General features: G+C 36.2%; 1 protein-coding gene across 1 annotated transcript in view; it reads right to left on the reverse strand.

The window, feature by feature from the left end:
* Positions 1 to 349: 349 nt before the first annotated feature.
* The window catches only part of LOC137653425 (angiotensin-converting enzyme-like), an 87,240-nt gene continuing 71,412 nt past the window's right edge, over positions 350 to 16,177 (reverse strand). Inside the window, exons 9-14 of the mRNA XM_068386801.1 lie at positions 14,897 to 15,021; positions 8,702 to 8,945; positions 7,179 to 7,277; positions 4,442 to 4,582; positions 1,374 to 1,540; positions 350 to 891 (exon numbers count right to left, since the gene is read on the reverse strand). Coding sequence (XP_068242902.1) covers positions 764 to 891; positions 1,374 to 1,540; positions 4,442 to 4,582; positions 7,179 to 7,277; positions 8,702 to 8,945; positions 14,897 to 15,021 — 904 coding nt within the window. The 3' untranslated portion in view covers positions 350 to 763. The remainder of the gene's footprint in view (positions 892 to 1,373; positions 1,541 to 4,441; positions 4,583 to 7,178; positions 7,278 to 8,701; positions 8,946 to 14,896; positions 15,022 to 16,177) is intronic.

A 16,177-nucleotide genomic window follows, 5' to 3' on the forward strand; every position in this document is an offset into this window, starting at 1 on the left:
AGAGAATGACAATGCCCTAGCAGGACAATGCCTTAGAGACTAACCATATGTACATATTATCAGCGCCCAAGCCGCCTCTCTATCCAAGCTAGGACCAGGGAGGGCCAGGCAATGGCTGCTAATGACTCAACAGGTAGACCTATAGGCTCCCCCAAACCATTCATCCTTAGCTCACAGGGATGGTAAGGTTGTAGACATTACAAGAAACTATCTAGCATGAGCTAGTCTCGAACCCCAGTCCAGTAGATCGCCAGACAGGGAGGTTTCCAATAAGCCAACACAACCTTAATGAATACGAAATACTCAACCTTACAGCAATTGAATGTAAAGGAGAATTGACACGAAAAAGTTCACTTTAGAGAATAAAATATATTTGATTTATCATAATGTACATATTTATAAAAGAAATCAATATATTCCGTGTGAGCAATTTCTGTATATTCAATTATTATTAAATAATTTAATGCATAACTTATGAATTAATCACATAATTATTTATGTTTGTATATTAAATTGAGGAGAGATAAGAAAAAAACCAAGAAAATCAACAATCATATAAAAGAGAAAATGATTCAATTCTTCTGAAGATAACAGTTATAAAACCTGAAGAGAATGGAATCCTTTTTACACCAAACAGAGTGAGTACGTGTTTGTATACAAAGCTTTTAAAATGCCTCAAATGGTGAATAAAATTGACCAATGCATGGTAAAGGAAAAGACAGTATTTGAACGCGAAGCATTTTAAAAGAACTTGAAGGTGATCTTAGCGCCACAGGCAATGGAGAAGATTCACCACTAGCAGTAGAAGAACGGCGGAGGCAGTAGATCCTGCTGAGGAAGGCTCGCCTTGGGCTTCTTCTTGAGCTGCGTCTGCGGTACATAGTATTTCCTCTGTAGGAGTAAAAGAAACCAAAATAAGCATTGTCTTATGAGAATCCATTGCGGCAAATTAAAAACCTTGATTACCTAATTATGAGACAAGAAAGGCTAGAAATGCTGGCAAAACAAAATGTTAAACCGAGCATTAAACTAAAACAGAGTAAATTCTAATGTTATGAAATGAGACACCTTTTTGATTCTTTATCGCGAATAGTCGTTCTTCAAGAGATTTAAAGGCCTTAAAGGAAATAAATTTATAGACTATTATAGACGGTTCACATCAAACATTCCCAACTTTCTGATTGACAATCATCAAAGGAGTTTCAAAATGCTAATAGGATCGTGTCCCTTGAAGCTTCCACTGACAACCATTCAGTTCGTAAAGGATAAAATATATATAGACATATCCTTGTTTTGAATTAAATTTGAAAAACACGAAGATGAAAATTATCTCAATATTTTCAAGTTCCAGAAAATGTTTGTTTTCTCCTCACCTTTTTCCCATCCGGGGATTTCACCGTGTTTTTCATTGTCTTGCTCCAGCCACTTTTCCAAGGGCATGAAATACTCCCTGATGGCAGAGGCGTCCATTTCGCGACTTCCTGTCAGAGCAGCCATGGCCTCGGGCCAAGGTTTGGAAGAACCGAGCTGCAGCATGTCGCTGAAAGAAAAAGAAACCAGAATGTATTATTGTTAACCAGTGTAAGATCTATCAGTTATAAATGTCTTTGGCTGTTACTATTGAGTAGATCCGTAGTAGCAATAATGTTTAAAGGTTACTCATGAATGGTAGAGGAAGGGACAGTGACAATGCCCTAGCTAGCAGAACAGACCATATATACATATGATCAATGCCCAAGCCCCCTCTTCACCCAAACCAGGACCAGGGAGTGCTAGGCAATGGCTGTTGATGACTCAATAGGTAGACCTATAGGCTCCCTCAAACCACCCATCCTTAGCTCACATGGATGGTGAGGTTGCAGACAGTACAAGAAACTATCGAACTTGAGCGGGTCTTGAACCCCACTCCAGAAGTTCGCCAGGCAGGAACGTTTCCAATAGACTACCGCAATAATGTACGCTTATGCCTGATATACGTTTGAAGATGACTAAAAGAGTGAGAAGGTTCATAACTTTACTTATATTAATGCCTCATAAATCTCCTAAGGAGGTGAAATATTTACTGTGCTGAAGGCATTCAGTGTGGCTCTATCTCCCTTCCTCACGAGGTGCCCTGCAGGCACCACTTGATTTTGCTGCAACTCTTCGACCTCTAGTTTTACCTACATTTCAACTCGACTATATCTCATTCCCCTTTTAATTTCTCACATCTTTCTGTCCATCCTGTTTACACTTTTACTTATCTAATTTCACCTCAACAATGAATGGCATATCAGGCCCCAGCACCGATTCTTGAGGCTTGAATTAATTAATCAGAGGTACTTAATTTCTTGCTAACAGCCATGGGACATATTAAAATGGTGTAAACTCAACACCCTTTACACCTCTGTGCTCCTTCATCTTGTTACGTCATGGCAAGCCAAATTATCTTTTAATCCTAATGCAATGCCGAGAGTCAGTAAGTTTCTCGATGCTAATGCATTGGCAACTGCTTAGAATTTGTCTTCGTCTTAATTTTCCGCCAACAACCCCCGTGTTAGAATACCAGTTAACAAACAAAGTAAACCACCAATTAGCCAATGGATTTTCCCTGCTAAAGGGTATCTCTCTCAACCCTAATACCGTTGTCATGGGGATATTATTATTATTATTATTATTATTATTATTGTTATTATTATTATTATTATTATTATCACTTTATAAGGTACAACCCTAGTTGGAAAAGCGGGATGTTTTAAGCCCAAGGGCTCCAACAGGGAAAATAGCCCAGTGAGGAAAGGAAATAAGGAAAAACTAGAAGATAAGTTTAAAAACAACAAAAACATTAAAATAAATCTTTCATATATAAACTAGAAAATAACAAGAGGATAGAAACTTCAAAGTAACGAGAGGAAGAGAAACAACATAGAATATTGTGCTCGAGTGTACCCTTAAGCAAGAGATCTCTACTTCGACAGTGGAGACCATGGTACAGAGGCTATGGCACTACCGAAGACTAGAGAACAATTAATGTTTTATTTTGGAGTGTCCTTCTCCTAGAAGAGCTGCTTATTATAGCTAGAGTCTCTCTTCTACCTTTACCAAGAAGAAAGTAGCCACTGAACTAGTACAGTGCAGTAGTTAACCTCTTGAGAGAAGAATTGTTTGGCAATTTCAGTGTTGTCAAGTGTATGAGGACAGATGAGAATGTGTAAAGAATAGGCCAGACTATTCTGTGTATGTGTTGGCAAAGATGAAATGAGCTGTAACCAGAGAGAGTGAAGATCGATCCAATGTAGTACAGTCTTGCCTGTCGAAGGACCCAATAACTCTCTACCGGTAGTATTCTAATATTTCAACTGCTTAAATATTTAATGGTGTATGGGTGTAATTGTATCTCTATGGTATATCTTTTCAATTGTTTATTCATTACTTCTGTATTTCCTTTTTGCGTACTTGTCGGCTTTGTCGGTTGAGACCCTCTGGCTTGCAGCATTCTGTATATCCCACTAGTATTGTTTATTTGCTTATAATGATAATAAGAGTAATAATAATACAGTCAAGACAAGTCATACAAACCTCATGACTAGAACCTAAGAATTACTGCACGACTCTCTAAATTGAAAGAAGTGCATCACAAGCACCAAGACTCTTGACAAAGCCAAATCTTAAGCTATAGAATATTTTTACTTTCATCAGAGGTAATCAGAGTTTCGTTAAAATATCTTCGAAAATTTAGAAATTATGTGCGATAAAGAAAGATGGAAATTGCCATGAAAAGAACTTTCATGCGCACTTATAGTTAAAGGGGTAAACTAGCCTATACCAATTTTCCAATATGTGGAAAAAGTACACTTAAATTACGAAAATAAAAATCCCATTAAGAGCTAATGAAAGGATAGATATCCTGAGCTTTATTAATCTGGTATCTCTTTTCTTGTGAAGGATATCAAATCTCCTTTCATTAAACTTCACTTGAAACAATATCAGCTTCCGATGACCGATAATGAATGGACCAAAATACATTTCCAACCTTTTTTGACAGTTGTTAACTTAAACTAGGCCAATACCAGATTCATATTTTTTTTTTCTTTTTTTTTTTGTCATTTGACGTGCCCTGAAACCTTACCAGCCTCTTATGGCTAATGTTGAATTTAGGCTAAAGCATTATCCTTTTTTTATGCACTGGTATGTGGCGGTAACCCTAAAGAAATTTCAATATCCGCTAGCTCCAAATGAGATTGACTTTGATTAACTAGCCTTCAACTTAAGTCAACTGGTATCTGTCTTGAATCTGGTCCCATCCACCACTTCTGCCATTCTTCTGACAGTATCTATTTTGTTTATCGCCGTGCAGTAAGGGTGTGACAGGCTGCTCTTCCTCAGAGTGAGGTGTGCCAGAAATTTCAGTGTGCAACTGTCCGTGATACTTGACTAACTCTACTATTGATACTCGACTTACCCTAGAGCGTTACCCGCCTCCACCGACTGGTAGATATCACACTTATGTAGAGGCTTGCTTGGGTCCAGAGGATCATATTCACCTGCCTTCATGCACAAGGTCTTATGGAATTGGAACTGTACTATAAAGCTGACGAAGTATCTGAAAAAGAAATAAAGTTATTCTCAGTTGGTGAAGTATTTGCAAAGACACAATAATCTTCAAAAAGTATTTGAAAATGTACACTTAATATGATATCTTCATTCAGAAGTGACTAATGATATTGAGGTAGAGAAATGTTTAGAACAGTAATAAGAAATTCTGCCAACTGACCAAATCTTTGTTACTAGTTCATTTTATTCTGATTTCCCCTATATAGATATAAACAAAGTGTCTGGCTATATATATATATATATATATATACTTATGTATATGCATGTATGTATATATGTAATAACAATACATAGATAAACCCATGACCCAAGGGATCATTGGAGAGTTGGAGTGTGACGACAGCCATAACAGGATGTGAAAATAGACTAAGCTAAATCATTGCATAGGTAACGTTTATTTATGTCTTGTCAACATGTCACAAGCATCCCGTGAGAAACAGTTGACCTTTTGATCTCTACACCGGAACCATCTGGCTTCCGATTATAATCCTATGAGATCATATTTGTAATAAATGCTGAGATAACTAATGTCACGTTATCTACGTAAACCTACTGTAAACCAGTTCTATTCATCTTTTCATACAGAATGGTCTTCCGACCAAACCATCCATACTCCAGTGATGGAGCGCTAACAATAAATTGTTTAAAGTTAACTTAACTGTGACTTATTCTAAGAAGTAACCTACAGGTCTAAATAATTCTATATCACATTGAAGAGATATGAGATAGAGCCACGATGTGTGCGTATGACATTCTCACACCAACATATATATATATATATATATATATATATATATATATTATATATTATATATATGTATATATATATGTATATATATATATATATATATATATATATATATATTATATAATTATTCGGTCACGCTCAACAGCATTGCCTGACGTATAACTATTCGGTCTCTCCACGTCCCTCGGGAAGGTGAGAGAGGGAGTAGTTAGGAAAGGGGGAGGGGGTGGGAAGAGTTGAATCTATTGTATGTATGCATGTGTGTGAGCATATCTATCTAGATATTTAGCCGTCATTTTCGATGGGTCGTGTACTCGAGTCTTTAATATAACGTGTGCACAGTATATTTATCCACAAACCACAATTGAATAGACTCTGAGAAATGTATTCATCTTTTGAGATTTCCTTAATCAGAGGGTATAAATTTGATATAAAGAAGTGGTCTCTTGGTCAGGTTAATTTCACAGAAGATTAAACTGCGATTTTGGGATAGATGGGAATGTGCATGAAGACGTAGGGGCTGTTGTGCAATACTCAGGCTAGGCCTAGGATGTGCAGTCTTTAGTCACTTGTTTTTATAAATATATTGCTATACTTAATTTCTTGATTTCTCAATTCATTTCTCATTAGCTTATCCCCCTGCCCTATATTACATACTTATTTTCTAGGTTATTTATTACTATATTTTATATTTACTTTTTCATTTATCTATTCTCAAGCAATTATTTTCCCTGTTGATTTTTATGTTCACTAACATTTAATTTGTGTTTTAAGGTATTCTTATAATAACTTCAGAATTTTTATCTGTTCTTCTCTTGGTTATAATTTATTTCATTCATAAGGACTAGTGTTGATTTTTTTCAAATTAAAAGACATAACTGAAATTATCTTTATTTTTTTTGTATACGCCGCTTTATAAATATCATGTAATGATAAATAATGGTTTCATCCACAAAGGAATTAGTTTATTGTATTTTTTCTCGAATATGATATAAAACTTCTTAATCTGAGACGCATTCACACCTAAATGGAAGCTCTGAAGGCTCTCGAAAGCATGTATAAGATAACTAGAAGTTCCCAAATATATACGTTAGGAAATAGATAAAAGATTGGGAGAACATTTAAGGGAATATTTCATCTTTTCCGTTGAGGTATTTTTAAAGGTACGGATTAGAATAAACACGAATTACAGAACGCCAGGAAGTGTGCATATAATCAACTGGAAATTCTATGTATAATAAACAGTAAAGGAAAGCTTTCTGAAAACTGTTTAAAACATTTACGAAAGTTATTAGAGTTGATTAAACAGAAAAGGGATATTTCACCCCAGAGGTTTGGAAAGTATCTATAAACTTTAAGTTGATGATCTGCTCAACTGCTGGATGCTTCCAGAACCGGGATGACCCTTCCAGATGATGGTTTGTTTCCATCAGGACCCACTTGGAGGTTTATGCACTGTAGAAAAGTCCACATGTTCCGGCATGATTCTAGTATGCTCCCTATATCTATATGTAAGACTGATCACCTTGAATGCCACCAGTTCTGTTCTGTTTAGTCATTCAACCACTCATTTTAGTCTTCTGGAAGCTTTTTAAACGTTGCAGATGCTGTCTGAGCAATAATCTGGCAGAAATTTTAGTCTTCTGGTGTTGGTTGCATACACATAGTGTTCGCTTTATGTTTGCTGATATATCATAGAAGACTGTGTCTACTGAGATATAATAAACCACCTGATAAATAATATAAAATTCTGAGCGTCATTTCTACATCGCCTACCGCAATAGCCAATAACCCCTATTTATTAACTCGAGTAAACACTCATGTTTTGGTAACTTACCTGATGTAGGGGACGTTAGCTGGAATGTGGTATTTGGCACCGGGATCAAAATCATATTCAGAACGGATATTGGGAGGCTTAATTCCCTGAAGTTTGAACCTGAAATGAATAAGAATTGCTTAGCAATGTAACATTCTCTGTGGGGTACAAGTTTTGCATCATGTGAAAGAAATGTAAAAAAACATGGCATTCGATTGCATCAACTCTCTCTCTCTCTCTCTCTCTCTCTCTCTCTCTCTCTCTCTCTGTGCTCCAGGAGGCTTTCTCTCTCTCTCTCTCTCTCTCTCTCTCTCTCTCTCTCTCTCTCTCTCTCTCTCTCTCTCTCTCTCTCTCTCTCTCTCTCTCTCTCTCTCTCTCTCTCTCTCTCTCTCTCTCTGTGCTCCAGGAGGCTTTTTGTCTTTAAATAAAATAATTTGTGATGTCAATTTCTCTTATTGGAAATGCATTCACTTACCCATTAAGTAACGATATCAGCCATAATTCCTACCTTAATTGAATCAATATTTTTTTGCGCACAAACCCTGTATTCTAGCTCGTGTACATACCAATTTTTATTGCAGAATTAACCTAATATTAGTATGATTTTTTTTTTTTTGGTAATAAAAAGTATATCGTAAGTTTATTGATATATTTACATTTTACCATAGAAATATTGGTCTTTTTAAAATAGGAAATAATGTTATGGCAGAGGGATGTTATTTTTTTTTTAAATTGTCTTTAATATTTATGAATTTGTTACAGTTTTTCCCATAAAGATACACAAAAATTCTGTATATAAAAATTTCTTTGGTATCATAGGTGTGGGGAAATTATTATTATTATTATTATTATTATTATTATTATTATTATTATGGTATAAAAACATTAAGTGGGCTAATCAGTTAAAAAAAAAAAGTTTAAAAAATCGGAAAACACACACACATATACGCGCTCACACACACATACGCGCTCACACACACATACGCGCTCACACACACATACGCGCTCACACACACACACACACACACACACACGGAGAGGATTGACAATACATTTAGATCAGCAAACCAACAAATTTACTGAAGTAAACAGAAGCATGAATCCTGATATGTAATGCTTCATGGCGTAACATTTGTCACTGTGAAACCTTCTTGGAGCCAGTGACAAAGTTTTGTAGATATTCGTCCCATCAGTATTTTACAATTGTCTTTTTCTCTCTCAAAGTCTTACTGGTATGTTTTACTTAGTTTATTTGATTTTGCAATAGAATTCAGTTTGTATTAACTTATAGAAATTAGAGCTTATTTTGGAACAGTCTTATTCATCTAGAAGTAATACCATATAGCTATCTCAATCTACATCCATATGATATTCTCTAGATATCTTTATGAAAAATGTAGCATTTTAGAAATATTATTAAAACCGCCCTCTTTTTTAAATCTAACAATCCCTGACTTGTACATTTATTGAAAATCTAGGCGGCGCCTCGAAAGTTTTCACTTAAAGTCAATGAGATCTAACGGGGTACGAGACCACCTCCTTACCTCAAGTCCCACCAAGCGCAGTTCCAGTAAGCTTCTGACGTGTTGCCACTGAAGACGTCCCATCTCCAGAGGTCCATCAAGTACCCGAAGGGCAAGAAGGTGATCTTATCGAGTGCCATGTTGAGGAGGAAGTTGATTTCGGCTTCCGGGTCCTCCTCGATTTTCTCTAAGAGGCCGATCTTCTTGAGATGTTTTGGAGTGGCAACGCTCAAGGCCAGCACGTCACCAACGGCTTCGTGGAAACCTGCAATTATTATTATTATTATTATTATTATATTATTATTATTATTATTATTATTAGTTAAGCTACAACCCTAGTTGGAAAGGCAGGATGCTATAAGCCAAGGGCTCCAACAGTGAAAAATATCCCAGTGAGGAGAGGAAATAAGAAAATAAATCAACATTAAAACAGATCTTTCATATATAAACTATAAAAAGAGACTTATGTCAGTCTGTTCAATATAAAAACCTTTTCTGCAAGTTTGAACTTTTGAAGTTCCACCGATTCAACTACCTGATTAAGAAGCTCCTTCCACAACTTGATCACAGCTGGAATTAAACTTCTAGAATACCGTGTAGTATTGAGACTCATGATGGAGAAGGCTTAGCTATTTGGAATTATTCGATAGTTGGGAATGTCTTTAAGGAACGAGTAAGGACATTTCCGATTGTCAACTTGAAGTACGTCATATACTGTGAAACAAATACTTCTTTTCAAAATGTATTGCCTACATTATGGTTGTTTATGTCTTTCTTCATTACTCAAACTGAAAATTGAACGTATGAGGATGAATATTCAACTCTTTCATAATAAAAGAGGCTCTAAGGTGTCATTTAAGGCTTCAGAACCACGGAGGTTTAGTTTTGATTACTAGAAATGTAAGATTGGTGAGCTTTATAAAGTTTGTATGTTTCGTTTAAATTAATATCTTTCTAAAAAATATCCTGTGGAGAATCGTGGTATAATCATAGAATATTGTTTGAGGTTTCTTTTACATAATATATTTTGTAGGAAAACATTCGCGACCTTTTCAAAGCGTGCAAATGTTTTAATCTAGTAATCCTGCAGTGTTTGCTCTTCATAACAGGACAAATTTTCCGGTTTGCATCTTTACTCGGGAATTTCAGTTTCACTACTTGATATTTTAAACAAAGGTTGGAAGGCCTCCCATACATGGTGGACTTTAGTCGCATTTTTTTCAGGTGTAAAACTTTCCAAAATTTATGGAAACCCTATCTGTGACATATTGGATTTGAAAATGTTAGTTCCTAGTGCCTTGGTAATCTTCCTGTTTTGGATCATGATAAGTCTTCTATATTTTGTAGCTCTCTTGATTTGGCCTGATATGCCTATCTAGTTTTATGTAAATTAAGCATGTGAAGAAAATAGTTGTTATGGATTCTCTGTATTCTCCCTCGTTTTTTGTTCTATTGCTACTAACTACTGTAAAATATCCTCAATCCGAACCATTGTTTGTTTGGCACATTAGATAGGCTAGTCATTTGCTTTATACAGATATGACACCATTCTCAAAGATTATAGATTAAATCTGGCATATTTTAGGGAATTTCCTGGGTTAGCTCCATCAAGGCTGTTATCAATATCTTACCTGGATTACCTCCATCTAAACCATTGCCAGATTTCATGTATGTTAACTCAGCCAATGCCTTTTTAAAATCTTTCCTGGATTAGCTCCATCAAAACCATTGTCAGATCTTATCTGTTAGTTTGTTCAAGACCGTTGTCAAAATCTTACCTCGATTTGCTCCATCAACACCATTGGCAAATTCTTACCCCGGTTAGCTCCATCAAAACCATTGTCAGATCTTACCCTGGTTAGCTCCCTCAGGACCTTTGTCCAAACCTTATCTGGGACAGTTCTATTGACACTCCTGGCAACCGTTGACCTGGATTTGCCCCATTAACACTTATTAAAATCTTACCTAGATTAGCTCCATCAAGACTCTTACCTTAACTAGTTTAATTGCCATATTTTACTTGAATTAGTTCCACCAATGCCTATGTAAGAATCTTACATGGGTTAGCTCCACCAAGAATGTCTTATCTTGAATGGTTTAGTTTCATCTACACCCCTGTCAAAATCTTACCTAGGTTACTCCATCAAGACTGTCTTATCTTAACTGGTTTAGTTCCATCAACACCCTGGTCAAAATCTTACCTGGGTGAGCTCCATCAAGACTATCTTATGTTAACTAGTTTAGTTCCATCAACACCCCTGTCAAAACCTTACCTGGATTAGCTCCATCAGGACTGTCTTATCTTAACTGGTTTAGTTCCATCAACACCCCTGTCAAAATCTTACCTGGGTTAGCTCCATCAGGACTGTCTTACCTTAACTGGTTTAGTTCCATCAATACCCCTTGTCAAAATCTTAGCTGGGTTATCTCCACCAAGACTGTCTTATCTTACTAGTTTAGTTCCACCAATACCCCTTGTCAAAATCTTACCTGGGTTAGCTCCATCAGGACTGTCTTATCTTACTAGTTTAGTTCCATCAATACCCCTTGTCAAAATCTTAGCTGGGTTATCTCCACCAAGACTGTCTTATCTTAACTGGTTTAGTTCCATCAACACCCCTGTCAAAATCTTACCTGGGTTAGCTCCATTAAGACTGTCTTATCTTAACTAGTCTAATTCCATCAACACCCTTGTCAAAATCTTACCTGGGTTAGCTCCACCAGGACTGTCTTATCTTAACTGGTTTAGTTCCATCAATACCCCTTGTCAAAATCTTACCTGGGTTAGCTCCATCAAGACTGTCTAATCTTAACTGGTTTAGTTCCATCAATACCCCTTGTCAAAATCTTACCTGGGTTAGCTCCATCAAGACTGTCTTATCTTAACTGGTATAGCTCCATCAATACCCCTTGTGAAAATCTTACCTGGGTTAGCTCCATCAAGACTGTCTTATCTTAATTGGTATAGTTCCATCAATACCCCTGTCAAAATCGTATTTGGGTTAGTTCCATCAACACCCCTGTCAAAATCTTACCTGGGTTAGCTCCATCAAGACTGTCTTTATCTTAACTGGTAAAGTTCCATCAATACCCGTTGTCAATATCTTACCTGGGTTAGCTCCATCAAGACTGTCTTATCTTAACTGGTATAGTTCCATCAATACCCCTGTCAAAATCGTATATGGGTTAGTTCCATCAACACCCCTGTCAAAATCTTACCTGGGTTAGCTCCATCAAGACTGTCTTATCTTAACTGGTATAGTTACATCAATACCCCTGTCAAAATCGTATCTAGGTTAGTTCCATCAATACCCCTTGTCAAAATCTTACCTGGGTTAGCTCCATCAAGACTGTATAATCTTAACTGGTTTAGTTCCATCAATACCCCTTGTCAAAATCTTACCTGGGTTAGCTCCACCAACACTGCCTTATCTTAACTGATTTAGTTCCATCAACACCCTTGTCAAAATCTTACATGGGTTAGCTCCATCAAGACTTTTATCTTAACTGGTTTAGTTCCATCAACACCCCTGTCAAAATCGTACCTGGTTTAGCTCCATCAAGACTGTCTAATCTTAACTGGTTTAGTTCCATCAGCAACCCTGTCAAAATCATACCTGAGTTAACTCCATCAAGACTGTTTTATCTTAACTGATTTAGTTCCATCAACACCCCTTTCAAAATCATACCTGGGTTAGCTCCATCAAGACTGTCTTATCTTAACTGGTTTAGTTCCATCAATACCCTTGTCAAAATCTTACCTGGGTTAGCTCCATCAAGACTGTCTTATCTTTACTGGTTTATTTGCATCAACACCCCTGTCAAAATCGTACCTGGGTTATCTCCATCAAGACTGTTTTATCTTAACTGATTTAGTTCCATCAACAACCCTGTCAAAATCTTACCTGGGTTAGCTTCATCAAGACTTTTTTCATCTTAACTGGTTTAGTTCCATTAACACTCCTGTCAAAATCTTACCTGGGTTAGCTCCATCAAGACTGTCTTATGATAAGTGGTTTAGTTCCATCAACACCCCTTTCAAAATCTTACCTGGGTTAGCTCCATCAAGCAGGCAAAGAAAGAAGCAAGAAGAGTAGTAGCAAAGGTGAAGGCAGAGACATTAAATGAAGTCTATAAAGAGATGGAAACATCAGAAGGAGAGAATAAAATATTACGAATTGCTAAGGCCCGTGATGCTGCATCTAAAGACCTGACACATAAGGTTAATTAAAGATAGCAATAGTCTAGTTCTAGCAGAAGAGAATGAAATTAAAAGAAGGTGGGAAACTTATTTTGAAGGACTATTGAATGAAGAGAACCCAAGAACAGTATTTGAAGATAGACTCCCAAACGAGGCAGTTACCATAGGAGAGACTAGAAGAGAAGTTGAACAAGCAGTAAAGAAGATGAAAAATAATAAAGCTGCAGGACCGGATAATATACCAGTAGAAGTATGGAAGTCTTGGAGAGGAAGGCATAGATATCTTGTGGGACCTGATGCAAAAGATCTTCAATCAGGAAAAGATGCCAGAGGAATGGAAAGAAAGCCTAATCATCCCCATCTATAAGGGGAAGGGAGACATCCAGGAATGTGGCAACTACAGAGGCATAAAGTTGATAAGCCATACTATCAAGATATGGGAAAAGATCATTGAGAAGAGACTCAGAGATGAAACAACAATTGGTGAGGAACAATTTGGATTCATGCGTGGAAGAGGGACTATAGGTGCAATATTTGCTTTGAGGCAGATGATAGAAAAACATCAGGAGAAACAGAAAGGATTACATATGGTCTTTATTGACCTGAAGAAGGCGTATGATCGAGTACCACATCAGAAGCTGTGGAGATGTATGAGAGAAAAGGGAGTCCCTGAGAAATACATAAGAATCACCCAAGATATGTATGAGGGGGCAGAAGCAAATGTTAAGAGCAGTATAGGCCTAACAGAAAGTTTCCCAGTAAATGTGGGACTGCATCAGTGGTCTGCATTGAGCCCTTACCTATTTGATCTGGTCATGGATGTAGTAACACAAGGTATTAGAGATCAATCTCCTTTGTGTATGCTTTTTGCTGATGATGTTATACTGTGTAGCACTAGGCGAGAGGTAGTAGAAGAGAAACTGGAGGAATGGAGAGGAGAAATGGAAAATAGAGAATTGAAGATCAGCAGGAAAAAGACAGAGTATTTGAGATTGAAAAAAGGGGAGAATGGGGAAGTTAGTTTACAAGGAGAGATTGAAAAGAGTTGAAAATTTCAAGTATTTAGGATCAACAGTTGCAGAGGATGGTGATCTGGGGGCAGAAATAAACCACAAAATACAAGCAGGATGGAAGAATTGGAAAAAAAAGTGTGTGGAGTACTATGCGACAGGAAAATAGGGGTTGAGTTGAAAGGTAAAGTACACAGGACCGTTGTGAGACCGGCAATAATGTATGGAGCGGAGACGTGGGCAATAAAGAAGACAGAAGAGAAGAAGCTGGATGTGGCAGAGATGAGAATGTTGAGATGGATGTGTGGGGTGACAAGGAGAGATAAGATATGGAGTGAGGTAATTAGAGAGGTATCAGATAAGACTCCAAGAAAGTAGACTGAGGTGGTATGGTCATGTCATGAGAAGAGATGAACAGTATATTGGGAGGAGAGGGACGGAAATGGAGGAACTGGGAACAAGAAGGAGAGGGAGACCAAAGCGAAGGTGGATGGACTGCATCAAGGATGACCTTTCATCAAAGAGATTAACCGGTGATGAAGTGTAGGACAGAGGTAGATGGAGAATGCTGGCCAGAAACATCGACCCCACATAAAAGTGGAAAAGGATGCAGACAAAGAAGAAGAACATCCCTGTCAAAACTGTACCTGGGTTAGCTCCATCAAGACTGTCTTACCTCAATTGGTTTAGTTTCATCAACACCCCTGTCAAAATCGTACCTGGGTTAGCTCCATCAAGACTGTTTTATCTTAACTAGTTTAGTTCCATCAACACCCCTGTCAAAATTGTACCTGGGTTAGCTCCATCAAGACTGTCTAATCTTAACTGGTTTAGTTCCATCAACACCCCTGTCAAAATCGTACCTGGGTTAGCTCCATCAAGACTGTTTTATCTTAACTGGTTTAGTTCCATCAACACCCCTATCAAAATCGTACCTGGGTTAGCTCCATCAAGACTTTTATTCTAACTGGTTCAGTTCCATCAACACCCCTGTCAAAATCATACCTGGGTTAGCTCCATCACGGAAAACCTTTGGAAGATGCTTGTACTGGAGGAAGTACTCCACATGACCCATCTCATGGTGCACAGTGATCAGATCAGTCATCGTCACGTCAGTGCATTGCTTGATCCTTTAGAAGCAAATAGAAGGAAACGTGAAAGTGGATAAACACTTTCATCATTAAACAGTTTTAATTCCTGCAATGACCAAAAAAGTCTAAAGATCTTTTTGAGCCCGCTTCAATATCTAATTTCTATTTTAGGCTTATGAAAGAATATTGTGGTAGTGAGTGGTTTAAAGATATTGGATAAATTGATGATTTCCAAACAGATTTATGTTGCTTGTTTTTGAAGAATCATACCAGAAGTAAGATCGAACCGCAAAGAAATCTATAGGCAAGATTTTGGGTCTATGGAAATAGGGGACGAACCAAGAACTACAGGACCCCCTTTCGATAATCTTGAGGGTTACCTTCATCGAAGTTTGTATTGGTGACTATTAGAATGCATTTTACAATAAATTCCTCGATTGGTTTCAGCAATTTTCTGAATATTTAGAGAAAATACTTCATATTTCATTTTTGGTATAATTTTCTTAGGATATATATATATATATATATATATATATATATATATATATATATATATATATATATATATATATATACATAACCTATATCATCATCAGATGTTACTAGCCTACTGCAGGACAAAGGCCTCAGATATGATCTTCCAAGTGCGCCTGATTATGCTCTTGCATTATCAGTCTATACACACATGCATATATATATATATATATATATATATATATATGGATATATATATATATATATATATATATAAATTTATATGCACATATATATATATATATATATATATATATCCATATATATATATATATATAAATATATATATATATATATAAATTTGTATACACGTAGATATATCCATATATATATATATATATATATATATATATATATATACATATATATATACATATATATATATATATATTTGTATATATATATATATATATATATGTATATATATATATATATATCCATATATATGCATATATATCTATATATATATATATATATATATATATATATATACATATACACACATATATATACATATATATATCCATATATGTGTATATATACAAATATATGTATATATATATATATATATATATATATATATATATATGTATATATATGTGTGTGTATGTATATTAGATCTTTTATAACTAGTCAAGCTACGAATCTTTTTGGAAAATTG

The sequence above is a fragment of the Palaemon carinicauda genome, chromosome 14 (genome assembly GCF_036898095.1).
Source record: "Palaemon carinicauda isolate YSFRI2023 chromosome 14, ASM3689809v2, whole genome shotgun sequence".
In the NCBI taxonomy this organism is placed as follows: Eukaryota; Metazoa; Arthropoda; class Malacostraca; order Decapoda; family Palaemonidae; genus Palaemon; species Palaemon carinicauda.